This window comes from Herpailurus yagouaroundi, unplaced genomic scaffold (genome assembly GCF_014898765.1).
Source record: "Herpailurus yagouaroundi ecotype Mexico unplaced genomic scaffold, PumYag 215, whole genome shotgun sequence".
Taxonomy (NCBI): domain Eukaryota; kingdom Metazoa; phylum Chordata; class Mammalia; order Carnivora; family Felidae; genus Herpailurus; species Herpailurus yagouaroundi.
Window position 1 is genome coordinate 5,980,238 of NW_024412446.1, and position 14,991 is coordinate 5,995,228.

General features: G+C 51.6%; 1 protein-coding gene across 2 annotated transcripts in view; it reads right to left on the minus strand.

Annotated features, from left to right (window-relative positions):
• The window catches only part of NOS2 (nitric oxide synthase 2), a 37,889-nt gene extending 23,596 nt beyond the window's left edge, over positions 1-14,293 (minus strand). The window contains exons 1-5 of one of the 2 annotated variants that reach the window (XM_040455301.1): positions 14,103-14,293; positions 6,277-6,361; positions 5,375-5,497; positions 3,684-3,832; positions 147-309 (exon numbers count right to left, since the gene is read on the minus strand). In XM_040455301.1, the coding sequence (XP_040311235.1) occupies positions 147-309; positions 3,684-3,832; positions 5,375-5,497; positions 6,277-6,361; positions 14,103-14,212 (630 nt within the window). In that variant the 5' untranslated portion in view covers positions 14,213-14,293. Of the gene's footprint in view, positions 1-146; positions 310-3,683; positions 3,833-5,374; positions 5,498-6,276; positions 6,362-9,452; positions 9,567-14,102 lie in introns of those variants that run through there. The other variant, XM_040455302.1, reaches the window with a different exon arrangement.
• Positions 14,294-14,991: the final 698 nt, after the last annotated feature.

Below are 14,991 nucleotides of genomic sequence, written 5' to 3' on the forward strand. Positions count from 1 at the left end.
AAAAAAAAAAAAAAAAAAAAAACAAATGTGAAGAGAAAACCAGAGTGGGGAGTCTCGGGCACAGCTCCTCCCGGCTGTTCAGAGCCACCTGCTGGGGGCCTGCCCGCCACCCAGGTCCTCTCCCGCTCAGGTCTAAGGGCGCCCACCTGTAGGTTTGACCACTGGATCCTCCCGATGCAGCGGGGGGCGTTGCGCCAAGCCTGCTTGGTGGCGAAGATGAGCTCATCTCCCGTCAGCTGATAGGTTCCTGTTGTTTCTATCTCCTTTGTTACTGCTTCCACCCTGGCCAGATGTTCCTCTATTTTTGCCCTGGGGGACAGGAAGACATCAGGAAGATCAACAATGAGATGGCCTTAGATGGAGACTAATTCCAGCCACAGAAGCAGGAACTGAACTAGGACACCAAGAGGGCAAGATGGCCCTCACAGAGGCTGTCCCCTCAGGGCCAGTTTCACAAGTGTGTGACACCGGCCCCCAGCTTGGAAGGGCCCCCTGCTTGGCTTAATGCTCTGCTGTCACGGTCTTGAAATTCTCAGTCAGCTTGAACAGGGAGCCCACGTTTTCATTTCTCCCCTGGGTCCTGCCAGTTACGTGGCTGGTCCTGATTCTGTGGGCACCCTAGTTGTTTCCAGGCGCTTTTTCTCCAATTACATTCACCTCAACTTGGCAAGCATCAGCCAGGAGTGCAAAATCCTTCTCAGATGCCTGCAACACCCGGGGAAGTACTCACCAAGCCACAGCCACACCCTGCCTCTTGGCCACCATCCTGTGACCAGGAGAGGAGCAGCCCGTGCGACGGCAGCTCCCGTGTGCCGAGTACTCATTATGAGCAGGGCACTGGGCGAAGCCACTCACAGCTGGGGTCTCACCGAGTCTCTGGGGGAGGCATTTTTGTGTCCATTTTGTAGCGTGGGGTAGGAAGGCTCTAGTGGGTTAAGTAGCAGCCCAGAAACGCAAGTGTGATAAACAGCAAAGTCAGGACTCAGAAGCAGGTTGCCCTGATGCCAAGCCCAGGCCCTTAACCTTCCACCCTCCACCCTAGGGGGGAATTGCAAGTGCAAAGCGCTGAGGGCCTGCCCACGCTTCCCTGGACCGCACTGGGCTCTCAGGACTCAGCCTGCAGGGCCCCAGGGCCTACTCAGGGAGGAGCCCTCCACAGCCCGGTCCAACAGCACAGGCTCCTTACAGTGCGTCGTTTCTCAACCCCCACACTGTTCAGCCAGCAATTCCAGGTGAGATTTCCAAACTGTTCCTTCCCTCCCCTCCCAGGCTGCAAAAATATCCCCCAGGGAGGGATTCAGTCAGAAAGGCTTTGAAACACATACACACACACATACACACAGCAACCTTGAGATTTCCAATCAACACCAAAGACTATTTGAAATGGCACCAAACAAAGCTATTTAAGGAATGAACTGCTGATTAAGGACAGTGGACAACTCAGAACAAAATGGCCTTTCTGTGGATGAAGAGTGTCTTGACAACTCTCGCTTGATTAAAGAAAAAAAGCTCAAAGGCAAAACATTTGGGGCTCTTTATCTTCAAGGATACTCCTGGCATTAAGGACCTGCTGGGTGAGGTTAAGGGCGCCACACTGGAAGCCCTCCCTCCCCAGCAAAGCATCTAGCGAGACTCATAGATACATCCAAGCACGGAAACAGTAGCAATCTCCAGGACACCCATGCCTGGAGCACCCTGCGTGGTGTTACTATGGGACTATGTAAGAAAGGATGATTTTTTCACATTTTTGTCTGATCCCCTTCAAGTTTCATATTCTATCACCGTTTTTATACAGTCCCATTTCTGAGGCACTCCAGATGCTACGATGCCTATTCGTCCTGAAAAAAAGAGTCTAGCTTTTGGCATAAGCCAACAGATTTGAACAGAACATTCAGCAAGTTACCATTTCTAACTATACTCCTTCATTCACAAGCAAGACCTAACTCGCCAGTTGTCTGTGCCTCTGGCTGCACAGAAGTTGGGACCTTCAAGGTCAAAGAGCTGGAGGCTACAACATAGGTTAAAAGCAGAGGCTCTGATGCCAAGCTGCCTGGGTTCAAACCCCAGCTGTGGGACGCCCGAACATCTGACTTCAAGCAAATTATTTCACCCAGGGGCTTCAGTTTCCTTGTCTGTAGAATGGGGAGGGTAATAATGATACTTATTTCATAGAGTTGTGGTGAGCATTACTTACAAGGCACTTATGCAAGGCCCAGAACATACTTAGTGCTCAGTAAATGTTAGTGTTGAGACCGTGGCCCGATGAGGCCCATCAGGAGAATTCCCAGACTCTGAAAGGCTCATTACTCATTGACAGAGCTGACAGCCCAAGGATCTTGAGCCTCCTGGTCACAAAGCACTTCTACAGAGGTGTGGTTGCACGGCACACACAGCAGGCAACCCCCAACAGATTTCTCAATCCAGTTATTAGAATAGCCGGAGGAGCTTCTAAAGAACACAGACATCTTCCTCCTCCGCACTTCCTGAGATCCCGATGCCCTTGGCCCAGCGTACCCTGGCATCAGTACTTTGCAAAGTCCTCAGGTGACTCGATGCACAGCCAGGGTTGAGGATCAGAGACCCCGGAAAGTAAGGGCCCTTTGCATAAACTCAAGGCCCCCTCCAGCTCAGACATTGTAGGGTCATAGTAGAGGGGACACAGCATCACCAGGAACCACTCTTTCCACCATGGGGGTCCCAGGCGCACTTCTAGGACTCACTTCATGCAGCAAAGTGCCGCGTGACGTATACCATAAAAGCCACACTCCCTCCCAGCCCATAAAACAGCAAGTGCCTTCCCTCAGTCATTCTTGTCTTACGACCCCTTTGTGTATTTCATTTTAAAGTTGTAAGTGGGCCTAAGTTGATAATCGTATATTTCATGAGACCCAGGAATACAGAGTTCAGTGCAAAGAGCATGACTAGCTCTCTCCAGGTCAAATGGCATGGACTCCAGCTGGGACTGGGCTTCCCTGTTCACACCCGCTGGAGGTAGGCTGGACCAGGTGGTCTCGAAAGTCCTTTCTATCCCAGACACTTCATATTGAAAGGGAACTTGGCACAAACTTAAAGGCTCACAACAATCTTCTGAGCCAGGTTCTAATCTCACCCCACTTTTACTGATGAGGAAGTTGACTCACAGAGAGGGTAAACAGATTTACCAAGGGTACAGGACTGGTTGGCTACTGGTGCAGCCAGGACTCAAATCCAAACAGGTACACTCCATCACTTTCCTACACCTATGCTTTCAACCACTACTGCTATGTTTCTTTTTCTTTCTTTCTTTTTTTTTTACGTTTATTTATTTTTGAGAGACAGAGAGACAGAGTGCCAGCAGGGGAGGGGCAAAGAGGGAGGGAAACACAGAATCTGAAGCAGGCTCCAGGTTCTGAGCTGTCAGCACAGAGCCCGATGCGGGGCTCAAACCCATGAACCGCAAGATCATGACCTGAGACGAAGTCGGACGCTTAACCGACTGAGCCACGCAGACGCCCCAACTATGTGTCTTTTTCTTATGATTATGAGAACCTACTCTGGGGTGTTTCCCCTTGGAGAACTATCCTTTAGCCCCGGGCTCACTGTGAATCTGAGAAGGAAAAGGGCCTGGGGTCAGAGGGAAATGATTAGAGATGGAGGAGCTCAGGGGAAGGGGGAGGCAGCAACCCTGCCCAAGTGAGACTTACTCTTTGAAGGAGCTGTAATACTGGTTGACAAATTCGATAGCTTGAGGTAGAAGCTCGTCTGGGGGGGTAGGCTTGTCCCTGGGTCCTCTGGTCAAACTTTTGGGGTTCATGATGGCTCCCAGACAAGACTTAGACCTGCAAGCAAGATCCTGGAAAGAGAGAAGCAGGTGGTAAGGGGGCTGCTTGGCCCCTTGGGAAGGTGTTGACACAAGTGCTCCTTCAGGGCCATCTCTCCTGACCATTTCCTTCCACTCCAGCTGCTCCAGCTCCTTGCTGCCCCTCTCCACCCCTGTGGCACCTCCTCCTTGGGGTCCACCAAGCTTTCTCCCCACTCACATCTCCTTTCCTCTACTGGCTCACCCAAGTGGGTGTGAGCTGGGGTTATTCCCACCACCTCGGGCTCAGTCTCTGGCTCTGCTCCCCAGCCAGACTCAGACTTGGCAAAGTCAACAGCTCGATCCCTGGGACATGTCAACTACCTTCTCATTTAAAGAGGCTGATATGGTTCCTGGGTACACACTATTAGTATTCAGCCAAAATGAATTGCAAGGAGAGGATATAAATCCTAAAGTCAGAGGATGGCACAGAAAAAATACTGGAAAGAAGTACACCTAAATGTTAACTCTGGTAATTTCTGGAAGGTATGGAAAATCATTCTGTTTTCATGGTCTTGGAATTTTCAATTCTTTTCCACTTTACAATCAGAGTGCCTTTTTTTTTTTTTAATAATGTTTATTTTGGGGGCGCCTGGTGGCTCAGTCAGTTAAGCGTCCGGCTTTGGCTCAAGTCATGATCTCACGGTTCATGAGTTCAAGCCCTGCGTCGGACTCTGTGCTGATGGCTCGGTGCCTGGAGCCTGCTTCGGATTCTGTGTCTCCCTCTCTATCTGTTCCTCTCCCGCTTGCACTCTTCTCGCACTCTCTCTCTCTCAAAAATAAATAAAGATTAAAAAAATGTTTTTTTAATTAAAAAAATAATGCTTATTTTTGAGAGAGAGCGAGCATGTGATCTGGGGAGGGGCAGAGAGAGAAAGGGACAGAGGATCAGAAGCAGGCTCTGTGATGTCAGAAGAGCCCGATGCGGGGCTCAAACTCACGAACCATGAGATCATGACCTGAGCCAAAGTCCGACGCTTAACCAGCTGAGCCACCCAGGCACTCCCAGAATGCATTCTATAGTTAGAATAAGACACTTAGCAGAAGAAGCCTTAAAGGCACTTACTCCCAACTACTCACTAGATGCTTGAACCCCTCTCCAATCTCCCTATCAAATAGCACTTGAATCCTTCCAGTGACAGGGATGTCACTATCTCCTGATGTAGTTCAGTTCAGTTTTGGACAGTTCTATTAGAAAATTCTCCCTGATTAAAAAAAAAGAGAGAGAGAGAAAGAAAAAAGAAAGAAAGGTCCCCAATACTGCATTGTCTCTCTAAGAAAGATTGAGTTTCTTTCTGTAATCATTGATCTTACCTTCAGATTACCCATTACCCATTAGGGGGATTAATAGGGAGTGGGCATCATTTACTTCTTCTGTTATTTGTGAAGAACACTGGTTTCTGTTCCCAGCACCCTGTGCCCAAGCAGATGACTGTCTGGTTTGCCCAGGAGGATGTCCATTTGAGCTAATAAGGGCCCTAACGGCTTCACAAGCTTGGGACAAGGGTCGTTCTCCCTGAGCCCCAGACCTCTCACCCCTTTGGCCTTGTGGTGAAGTGTGTCTTGGAAAGTCATCCCACTGCCCCAGTTTTTGATCCTCACGTGCCGTGGGCAGGCCGACGGGGGCATATCCAGCTTCCCCAGGGATTCTGGAACTGTCTAAGGGGGGGAAAACACCAAGGATTTACAAACGCCTTCACTCCAGGACCCCACAGGTCTCCCCTGAGCCCTACTCTGGCTTGGAGCGGGGAACCATGATTGAGGACACAGGTCAGGATGTCGGTCTGTGTCCCTCCTCCTTTCCCAGCAGCTTGGCCACCTGGGCCAGTGCCTGCTAAGAGCTCCAGGTGCCTGGGCCACTGGCCAGGCTTCTCTCCTCACCCAGGACCCTGCCAAACGCTCCCTCAGAGGAACTGCAACAGGAGGGATTAAGGTTAGCTGTAAGGGAGACTATGGTCACAGCCAATACTGCAGAGAACAGAAATCTCAGCACAAGGAAGAATGGACCACTGCCTCCGGTGCAGGCATTTAAGACTATGGAAACCATCTCCTCTCCTACCTCTCGCCCATTTCTCTGCCCACCTCTCTGGAACGCTGAGGTCCAAAGCTCTTAGGAAAGATGGAATCTGTGGGCTAGAGGCTGGGCACTGGGACTGAGGCTCAGCTGATGAGCTTGCTTTATGTTGGGGTGTCCTCCCCCTGGCTCCATGAACGGCCTCCTCTCATCCGTGCCTGTCAGCCCCACAGGCAAATCATCTGGGGGCCATAGCATCACAAGGGCCACTACTCCTGCTCTCCTAAGGCCCTTCCTCACCCCCACCCGTGCTCCTGGGGGTCCCCACGCACTGCCCAGGCCCTAGCCTCCACCAGGCTGCTCCTCCTGCATCTGCCTACGCAAGGGAGGAAGGGGGTTTCCCACACCCGTATGACTCACTGACCTTTACTGTCCCCGTGAGGGACTGGGGGGGCTCATTCCGGTGTTTGCTGAGGCTGTGACACTTGGGGTCATCCTGTGTCACTAGACTGCAAAAGAAAATAGCCATCATGAGGTAGAGCATCTCAGGACAAAGAGGGATCTTGGAGTCCCCTCTGCCAACCCCTCATTTGATGGAGGGGGAACCGAGGCCCAGACGGTAGGAGTGAATGTCACAGCTGCCGGTCGAGTAGGATGTGTGTATGTGGTGGGGAAGGCAGCCAGCCAGACAGACCCAATCTCCCCACCAACACCACCCTCCCTCCTCCTCTTCTTTTCTTGCCTCCCCCCACCCACCCACCCACAAAGCCAAAAAGACAAGAGAGGAGCCGAGTCAAAGCTAGCCGCCCAAATGACCCACAGAAGCTCTGGGAAGATGCCCCTCCCAAAGCCAGGTACAAAGGTAGTCATCCTATGAGTGCACACAGAATGGCTCCTTCAGGCCCGCCCTCCCAGGCCAGCAGCACTGCCCACTACCCACTTGTTTAAGCTTTTTTGTTTCAAGCCCTTGATATATCTTGGTTTCGTTATTTATCCTAAATTTGTATTAGGGGACATGTTAAGCATATGCAAGTAGGAGGGATGATATAATAAATCCCCGTGGGCCCTTCGCCCACATTCAGCCCCACTTCAACAAGTATCACCCCATGGCCAATCTTGTTTGAACTCTATTCTCCCAGCCTCTGCTATCATTTCAAAGCAAATATGGGACCTCACATCATTCATAAATATCTCAGTAAGTGTATCTGGAAGTCAAGGACTCTTAAAAAATATATTGCTTATATTTATTTTAAAACAGGAGATGTAAAGAACTTTTCCTGTCCTTTGAAGAGGAAAAAGCCCTAACAGTCTGAAATCACTCAGAAACCACTGCCCCGGGGCACCTGGGTGGCTCAGTCGGTTAAACGTCTGACTCTTGATTTCAGCTCAGGTCATGATCTCATGGTTTGTAAGATGGAGCCCCAAGTCCGGTTCTGCACTGACAGCATGGAGCCTGCCTGGGATTCTCTCTCTCTGCCCCTCCCCCGCTTGTGTGCTCTCTCTCAAAATAAATAAATAAACTTAAGGGGGGAAAAAAAGGCAAAGAAACCCCTGCCTCTGGTTTGGGATTTCAGGTTCGCTTTTCTGGCGAATGCTACAGAGAAAAGAAAGCCTGTGACCTCCCCAGGCCGCTTACAGGTGAGCACCCCCCAACAGTCATACCCCACACGTGCCTCCTCCTGGGACGAATCACACTATAGGGGGGTTTCAGTATGAAAGCTGTGTTCCATGCTCTTCTGGGTATTTTCTGGGGCGGGCATGCGTGTGCACACACATCCAAGGGGAAAGGAAGTTAGAAAGTATTACAAAGGTCTCTCATTTTCCACTTTATATGTATTTGTAACGTTGGCATGTGAAGAATGAGCACGTATTACTTTAGTTATTGGGAAAAGTAATGACTATATATTTAAATTAACATTATATGATCAACTACATACATTATATAGTAGTTACCTGATTTATAACTATAAAGAGACGGTATCCTTTTACGAGAACATAAATACGTATCAGGAAGCAACTTCTATCTAAATCAAGTGACCATGCGACCTGCTATCATCACTCCTCTGATGCGGACTGGCGGGCCCCACCAGAAAAAAAGCCAGAATAGGGTAATCTGTGCATTCGGAACAGGTGAGCCATGGCTGAACAATCTTCAGAGGGCTCCTTAAATCAGAAGAGTTTTTAGGCTGGGGTTCTCAGTGAGGCAATGACTTACTGCTCTTAATCTTTCACGGTCACCTCTAACTCCAACCTCCACCCTGCTGGTTCTTGCTTCCTGTCACTTACTTGTGGCCATAGGACTGGAGGATTTGAGAAGTAACGTTTAGATGGAAAAACAATGTCTTTGTACACTGCACATAACTACTGCCACCAAATATGAAAAACCACCTGAAAATCTACTATACCAGATGGTCCAGATGACCTCATTGCCTATGGTTGGATAATTAGGTTGTGTCCAGTTTCTGCACTATTATAAATAATGCCTCACACTACTGTATACATGGTCTGATGGTGATGGTGATGATGATGCTGCTGATGATGATGTGTGTGTGTGTGTGTGTGTGTGTGTGTGTGATTGTGTGTACAAGCACAAAAAAACACCTGGGGGAAATGCCAGTAATAACAGTGATGACAGTCTCACTGAGATGATGACACTCTCAATTTTCCTTTATAGGCTTCTGCATTTTCCAACTTTTACTGTGTGACCATCAATTCCTTCATAAATTAGGAATCTTTTTATTTTAATTTGAAAGACGAATAAGCAAAGCTAGGCACAGGTACCTAGCTACCTTCTGCCCCAGGTAGCTAGCTAATTTCTTTGGGCTAGCTGCTGGGAGCCAGGGTGGCCATAAGTCAGGTGAGCATACTAAGGATCTGGATACTTATTGCCAAATTACTACACAGTCCATCCAGACACTCCTGCAATTTGGCTAAACCCACAGCTATGCTCAGTACCGTCTGGTCCCTCATGGGAGCAGTGGACCCTTGAAGAGCCTGCCGTCAGAAGGAGTGCTGGAGCGTGGTGCTTAGACCTGGACATATCCACAAGCGCCGGGGTGACTGCAGATGGCTGAGGTCAGAGCAGCAGTTTGTGGCTTGTTTGGGGTAACGGGCGTCATGATTTCCCTTGCAGTTACCACTCCTGCCCACCGCCCACCGCTGCACGCATGGGGGTGGGGGGTGGGCGGCGGCGGAGGAACGCTCTGGGAAACGGGTCTGATTTGTAAAACAAGAACCTCTTTGCTCTCTTAATCACATCCGTCCTAGTGTGCAGCAGCCCCAGCGCTGAAACATCTACAAAGGTCCCAAGTGCGGAAACATCCACAATTCCGACTCCAGCCCGCATAGACGCCTCTCGTGGGTACACGCGGGGCTTCTGTGGGTCGTCTGCGGCTACTAAACCGCAACCTCTTTTGTGTTCTCAACGAGAAAACCACTTTACATCCTCGTCGGCATCCTACGGAGCCAGCGTCCCAACCCTCAAACTCTCACGGAAAACCGAGGCTGTGAGCGGGCCGGGGCCGCGCCCGGGCTCGAGCCGGGTCCCGGCGTGGAGCCGCCCGCCACCCTCCCAGGGCGGACCCGGCCCGGCGGGGGTACCTGGCTCGGCGGGGACCGAAGGCGGGCTGCGGCCGCAGGATCCTGCGGAGGAGCCGGCAGAGCCGGGGCCGGGCGGCCTCGCACGCGGCGCCCAGCCCCTCGCGCATGGCCCCGGCACGGGCGCAGCTCGGAGGGCGCCCCGCTCCGCCCTGCCCCGGCCCCTTTATGGCCGCGACCCCGCAGCCCCCGCCCCGGGGCGGAGCGAGCCGGAGACCAGCCCAGCCCGTGTTTCGCCCCGCGCAGGCAGGCCCGGGGCCCGAGCGGGGGTCGCCGGCGCCTCCGTTCTCGGTTCTCCGGCCGTGGCCCCGGGCTCCCTACACCCACCCGGCGTCCACAGGGAAGTCGGCCTTCTGCTGGACGCCACTGGACTTTCTTCGGGCCAGGAGCCTGGACATGCACGGCCGGCCTCGGGTTGGTTTATTCCTCATGAAACAGTGTATGTTATCGTAACGATTCCCACCATCTGGCGCTTTATGGTTTAGAAAGCAAACTTTCCTGTCTGTTATTTCATCTATCCCTTACTTAATCCAGTCGAGAAGACAGTTCTATATGGTTTCCTCTTTATTGAGAAGGAAGCTGGGGGCTCAGAGAGGTTGAGGATCTTGCCCTAGAGCACACAGCAGCCTCAGGCCACGGCCTAAGCTCCCTTAACTCACAAGGCTGTCGCTTCTTTGGCGAGTTCTGTGTGATTCCAGGAAGGGAAGCCAAAGGAAGCGCAGGGCTGGGGGTGACACCGTGGGAGACACGGTGGGCGGCTGGTGGTGGAGAAGCCCCCTCAGGTCCCCTCCAGGGGCCTGGTCCTTGCTACCTGAAAGTCACAGTGCCTCCTGACTTTCCTCCATCTGTGACTGGCTCCCTACATTGGAAGCAGGGTAACTTCTAGGGTCCAGACAGGGACAGGACAGTAGCCCTCAACCTCAGGGAACAGGGGGCCCTCCTGCATGTAGGACAGTGTATTTAATCCCAAAGCCGAATTAAAGTGGAATGAAAGAGGGTACCTATTTTTTCTGAGCCATCGCAGCCCAGCTAGAAACACTGAGCTCAACTTTGTTCCAAATTCCATGTAGCTTCACCTAGGTGTTCCCACAGTTGCCTTTCTCTCTCTCTCTCTCTCTCTCTCCATCTCTCTCTCTCTCTCTCTCACACACACACACACACACCACACACAGGCACACATGCGCACCGCACGTGCAGGCACCGTGCTCACTTCCTAATCGTTTGTTTACATAAAATATAGACTCATTAGTCACCTATAATGGGTTCTTGGTCTCATTACATCTGAATGGATTTGAAAATTGCTTCTTAAAATCAGAATACATTAATTGGCTCCCGTTGCCTTCAGGATAAAATCCCCTTTGTACAGCCGCTTCCTCTTACAGGAACATCCTCCCCATCCCCCCTCAGTGTAGGCTAGCTGTCCAGCTGGGCCTACCTCCTCCCCAAAGCCTTCTCCCACCCCACTCCTGCCCACACGACAGCCAGGCCAGGCCCCCTCCAGTCTCCCCAGAAGAGATCCTAGTGCACCTACATTGTCCTATAACCTGCTGTCTACCTCTCTGCCTGCCCCACCTCTGCCCTAACATATAAAGCGCTTTAACATCCCATTCTGCATGTACCCCTCCCAGAACTAGTAAGACGTCATTTCCCCATTCCTTCCTTGACAGCAGGAACTCTTCTCTTGGTCCCTTTCTTGGCCCATAGTAGGCCCGTAGGGAGGGAGAGTCCATAGAGTGTAGAGGTTATGATTTTGGGTTTGGTTCAAACCTCAGCTCTATGACTTCCCAGATGCTGACCTTGAGTAAGTCACCCAACCTTGTAAAATAAGGGTAATAATAGTTCCTGCCTCAACACTGACACCATAATTAGGACTTTATAAACATTGCTATTTTTAGATGCTGTGTATGCGGTTACTAAATGGCTCAATTTGTTGCTTGTTTAATTGATAAACAGAAGGGCTTCACTGACACCTCCAAAACGCCCCAGCACAGAGCCAGGTAGGTAGCCCTCAGCAAATCGCTATTTGTGGACCAGAACATGCCCAGGCCCGAGTGGCGGCTCAGGGTAGGGGTTATGAGCCAGACTGCTGGGTTTGACTGCTGGCTCTATCATTTTCCAGCTCTGAGATCTTAAAAATTACTTAAGGGGGGCTTGGGTGGCTCCGTCGGTTGAGCATCCGACTTCGGTTCAGGTCGTGATCTCGCGGTTTGTGAGTTCGAGCCCTACACCAGGCTCTGCGCTGATAACACAGAGCCCGCTTCAGATCTTCTCTCTCTCTTAAAAATAAATAAATCTTAAAAAACTTTACTCAAACCACCTAGGCTCTCGTGTCCTCATGGCTACAGTGGGAGGATAACGAACGGTCCTTTCTTGTGAAGTGTTAAGAGGGTTAAATGAATTAAATGTGATATTTTCTCTCCATCGCCTCTGATACCTATGTCAGTACTTCCATCATCTCACCCCGGCTTAAAAAGATGAGTAAAGTGAGCTAGTTTGCCTCAAGTCAACCTACAACTCAGGTTTCCTGAGTGGTCCCAAAACACAAATCAGGACTAACTGTCAGTGCTATTAGAAGGTGTGGGATCTGGGGCTCAAGGCAGTAGGCCACACTGATGGGCTAGGAGAGGAGGGGCATTCAGGATGATCTCAAAAGATGGGGGGTGGATTGGGGTCATATGGAACAGCCACAGTCAAGCGTCAGCGTGATGCCAGGCCATGGGGAGCCACTGTAGACTCTAGAGCAGAAGCAGGGCTTGCTAGAAGTCATGGAGTAAGAGAGGTTGGAGCTGGGGTGGTGAGAGGGGGGTGCTGCAGGTGGGACGTGAAGAGAAGGAAGGGACACATGCTTTGGTGACCTCCTGAGATCCCGGGAGGATGCTGCTGCTGTCGGTCTGCAGCATTTGAGTCTTGAAGTGCCAGGAGGACATCTAGAGGCCGTCCAACCCTGCACTCTCATCTCTCGGTCTCTTGGCCACCACAGCGCAGACTGCCTGGTTTCCAATGTTGCTCTCCTCCAGTTCAACCCACACCCCACACGGGGACTGTCTTGTTCAAGAACCTGCAGCGGCTCCCTGCCTCTCCTATGGCAGCCCCCAACACAGTCATGCTGGCTTCTGTCTGAATCTTTGCCCACGCTACCCGCTTCCTGCAATGTCTTTGCTACTTGTCTTGACCTCCCCACATTCTACCCTCTCTGCGAGTCCGCCGAGCCCACCTCGCTTCTGTGAAGCCCTTGGAGGGGACCCTGTTCAACATCGCTCGACCTCGTCCTAGCTGCCATCCGCGATAACAGAGACAACCACAACAGATGCCATTTACGGAGCATTTCCTCTCTGCCAGGCACAGGGCTGAGTTGAAAACTCATTTCATGCTTACCACGACCCCAGGGGATAAGCAATACTACCCCCTTCTTACAGGTGAGGAAACAGAGGCTCAGAGGCTAGGGGACTTACCAAAGGCCGCAGGACTATTAAGTGGCAAAGCCACCTGCTTCTCTCCAAGCCCATGCTCTTAACCTTGCCACTCTTCTGTGGCCTCTGGCAGGTGCGCTCAAGGTTGCCATCCTGCCCACCGGTGTCCACGGGAAACCTTCTCTGGGGGCTGCGGGGCTATGTGGCAGCTCCGTGTGGACTGGGGCTTTGTTCTGATTCATAAGATCATGTTAATGCAGATTAACTTGTCTTTCTACTTCCTCCAGTTTGAGGCTTTGGACTTTTCTAGCATGCTCTGGAAGCCTGTTCACTGACTGGCTGGTTAGCTGGCTAATTCTCTCAGTTCTGTCTCTGGCCTGCTTCTCCTACAGGCGGCTGGGGGTCGGGTGGGGGCGTGGGTGGGGATCAATTACCAGTCGTGTGACCTGGGGGGAGTCACTTCCCTCTTGGAGCTTCTATTTTCTTATCTGTAAAATGAGACAATGACCCACACTCCACGGAGCGGCTGTGGAGATCAGTTGAGATGCAACGCACGTGAAGTGCCCTGTATGACCCTGGCACAGAGTCACTCAGTAACTCGGGTTGCCCAATAGATAATAAGAGACCCTACCATTAATCAAGTGTGTCTACGTATGGGCACACTGCTAAGTGTTTTATATGCACACTCTTGTGTCATCCTCAACTGGCTACAGGGTGGGTCCCACTGGTGTCTTCCTGCTGTGTCTGAGCATCAGAGAGGTCACACAGCAGGGGAAGAGACAGCACGGGGCCAGCTAGCAGAGCCCAGCAGAAGGCTTGGACACGGTTTGTCTAATGTCCTGCTACCCTTCAGGCTGATATTCAAAATATCTACCAGTTCGTGAAGCCTGCACACCAGAGAGAATGGGATCGAACATCAGCCGGGATGTTGCTTGTTCTAACCACTGGGCCCCACTGCCTCTTCCTCTCAAGTCAGATATTCCATACTCCCTTCCCATATTCCTCCCCCAGAGATTCCAGAACGCTTGAGGGCCAGGATTGTGCCATGTCCCTTCCTTCTACACGTAGTGTCAGGCGCGATGAGGTGTCCACTAAAGAGTGCCTGCGCTGAATTCCTATGGGGACATCTGAGACCTCCAGTGAGACGCCAGAGACAGGGAGAGGAATTCTGAGTTGGCGCACAGGACAGGGAATGGAAGCCCCAGGGAAGACAAGCAGCAGGTGGTAACAGGGAAGAGCTTACCCAGAGGGGGCCCGGACGGCCTTCCCCACATTGTTGTTGATGTCTGTTTCCTCAGTCAAGTTGTACTGGTGGGATTTGGCCTTGAACAGAAACTGCCAGGGACAGGCCATCTCTATGCTTTGCAAAGCAGGTCACTTATCTGGATTGAAACTCGGAGGCTCTTCACCGACGGGGCTAAGGAAGGGAAAGGAGATGGTGACAGGTTAGGAAGAGTTTACGAAACTGAGCCTTCCCGGTACGGTGAGTTTGCTCTGGAATCGGGACAGAAGCTGACACAAACAGCCACTTCATCCATGCTTGCAATCTCCGTTCCTATTTTGAGGTTGGATCTGGGGGTCCGTGGACATAGATTTTAGTTCTACAAAGCTGCATGACAATCTGAAGGAGAAACACTGAATCCATAGCATAGCGATCGCAAAGCACATATACCCTGTGAGCCTCCTTCATAGGACCTGCTGGCCTGCCTGACCCCGGGGCAAGGTGGGGAGGAGCCCATGTGCACTGAAACATGGGTGCCTTTGCCTGGTCCTGCAAGGTCACTCCCAGCAGTCTAACTAGCAACTGTCATGTTACACCTGCCATTGGAGAAAGCACGGGCAGCGGAGGGGAGAGAATCATTGTTTGTGAGATCATTTGTATAACTGTTTGTGAAAAAGTGCACTCAACCCTCAACACTGGAGATCACCTCCTTTAAAAAAGGGCTGGGGGGGCGCCTGGGTGGCGCAGTCGGTTAAGCATCTGACTTCAGCCAGGTCACGATCTCGCGGTCTGTGAGTTCGAGCCCCGCGTCAGGCTCTGGGTTGATGGCTCAGAGCCTGGAGCCTGTTTCCAATTCTGTGTCTCCCTCTCTCTCTGCCCCTCCCCCGTTCATGCTCTGTCTCTCTCTGAC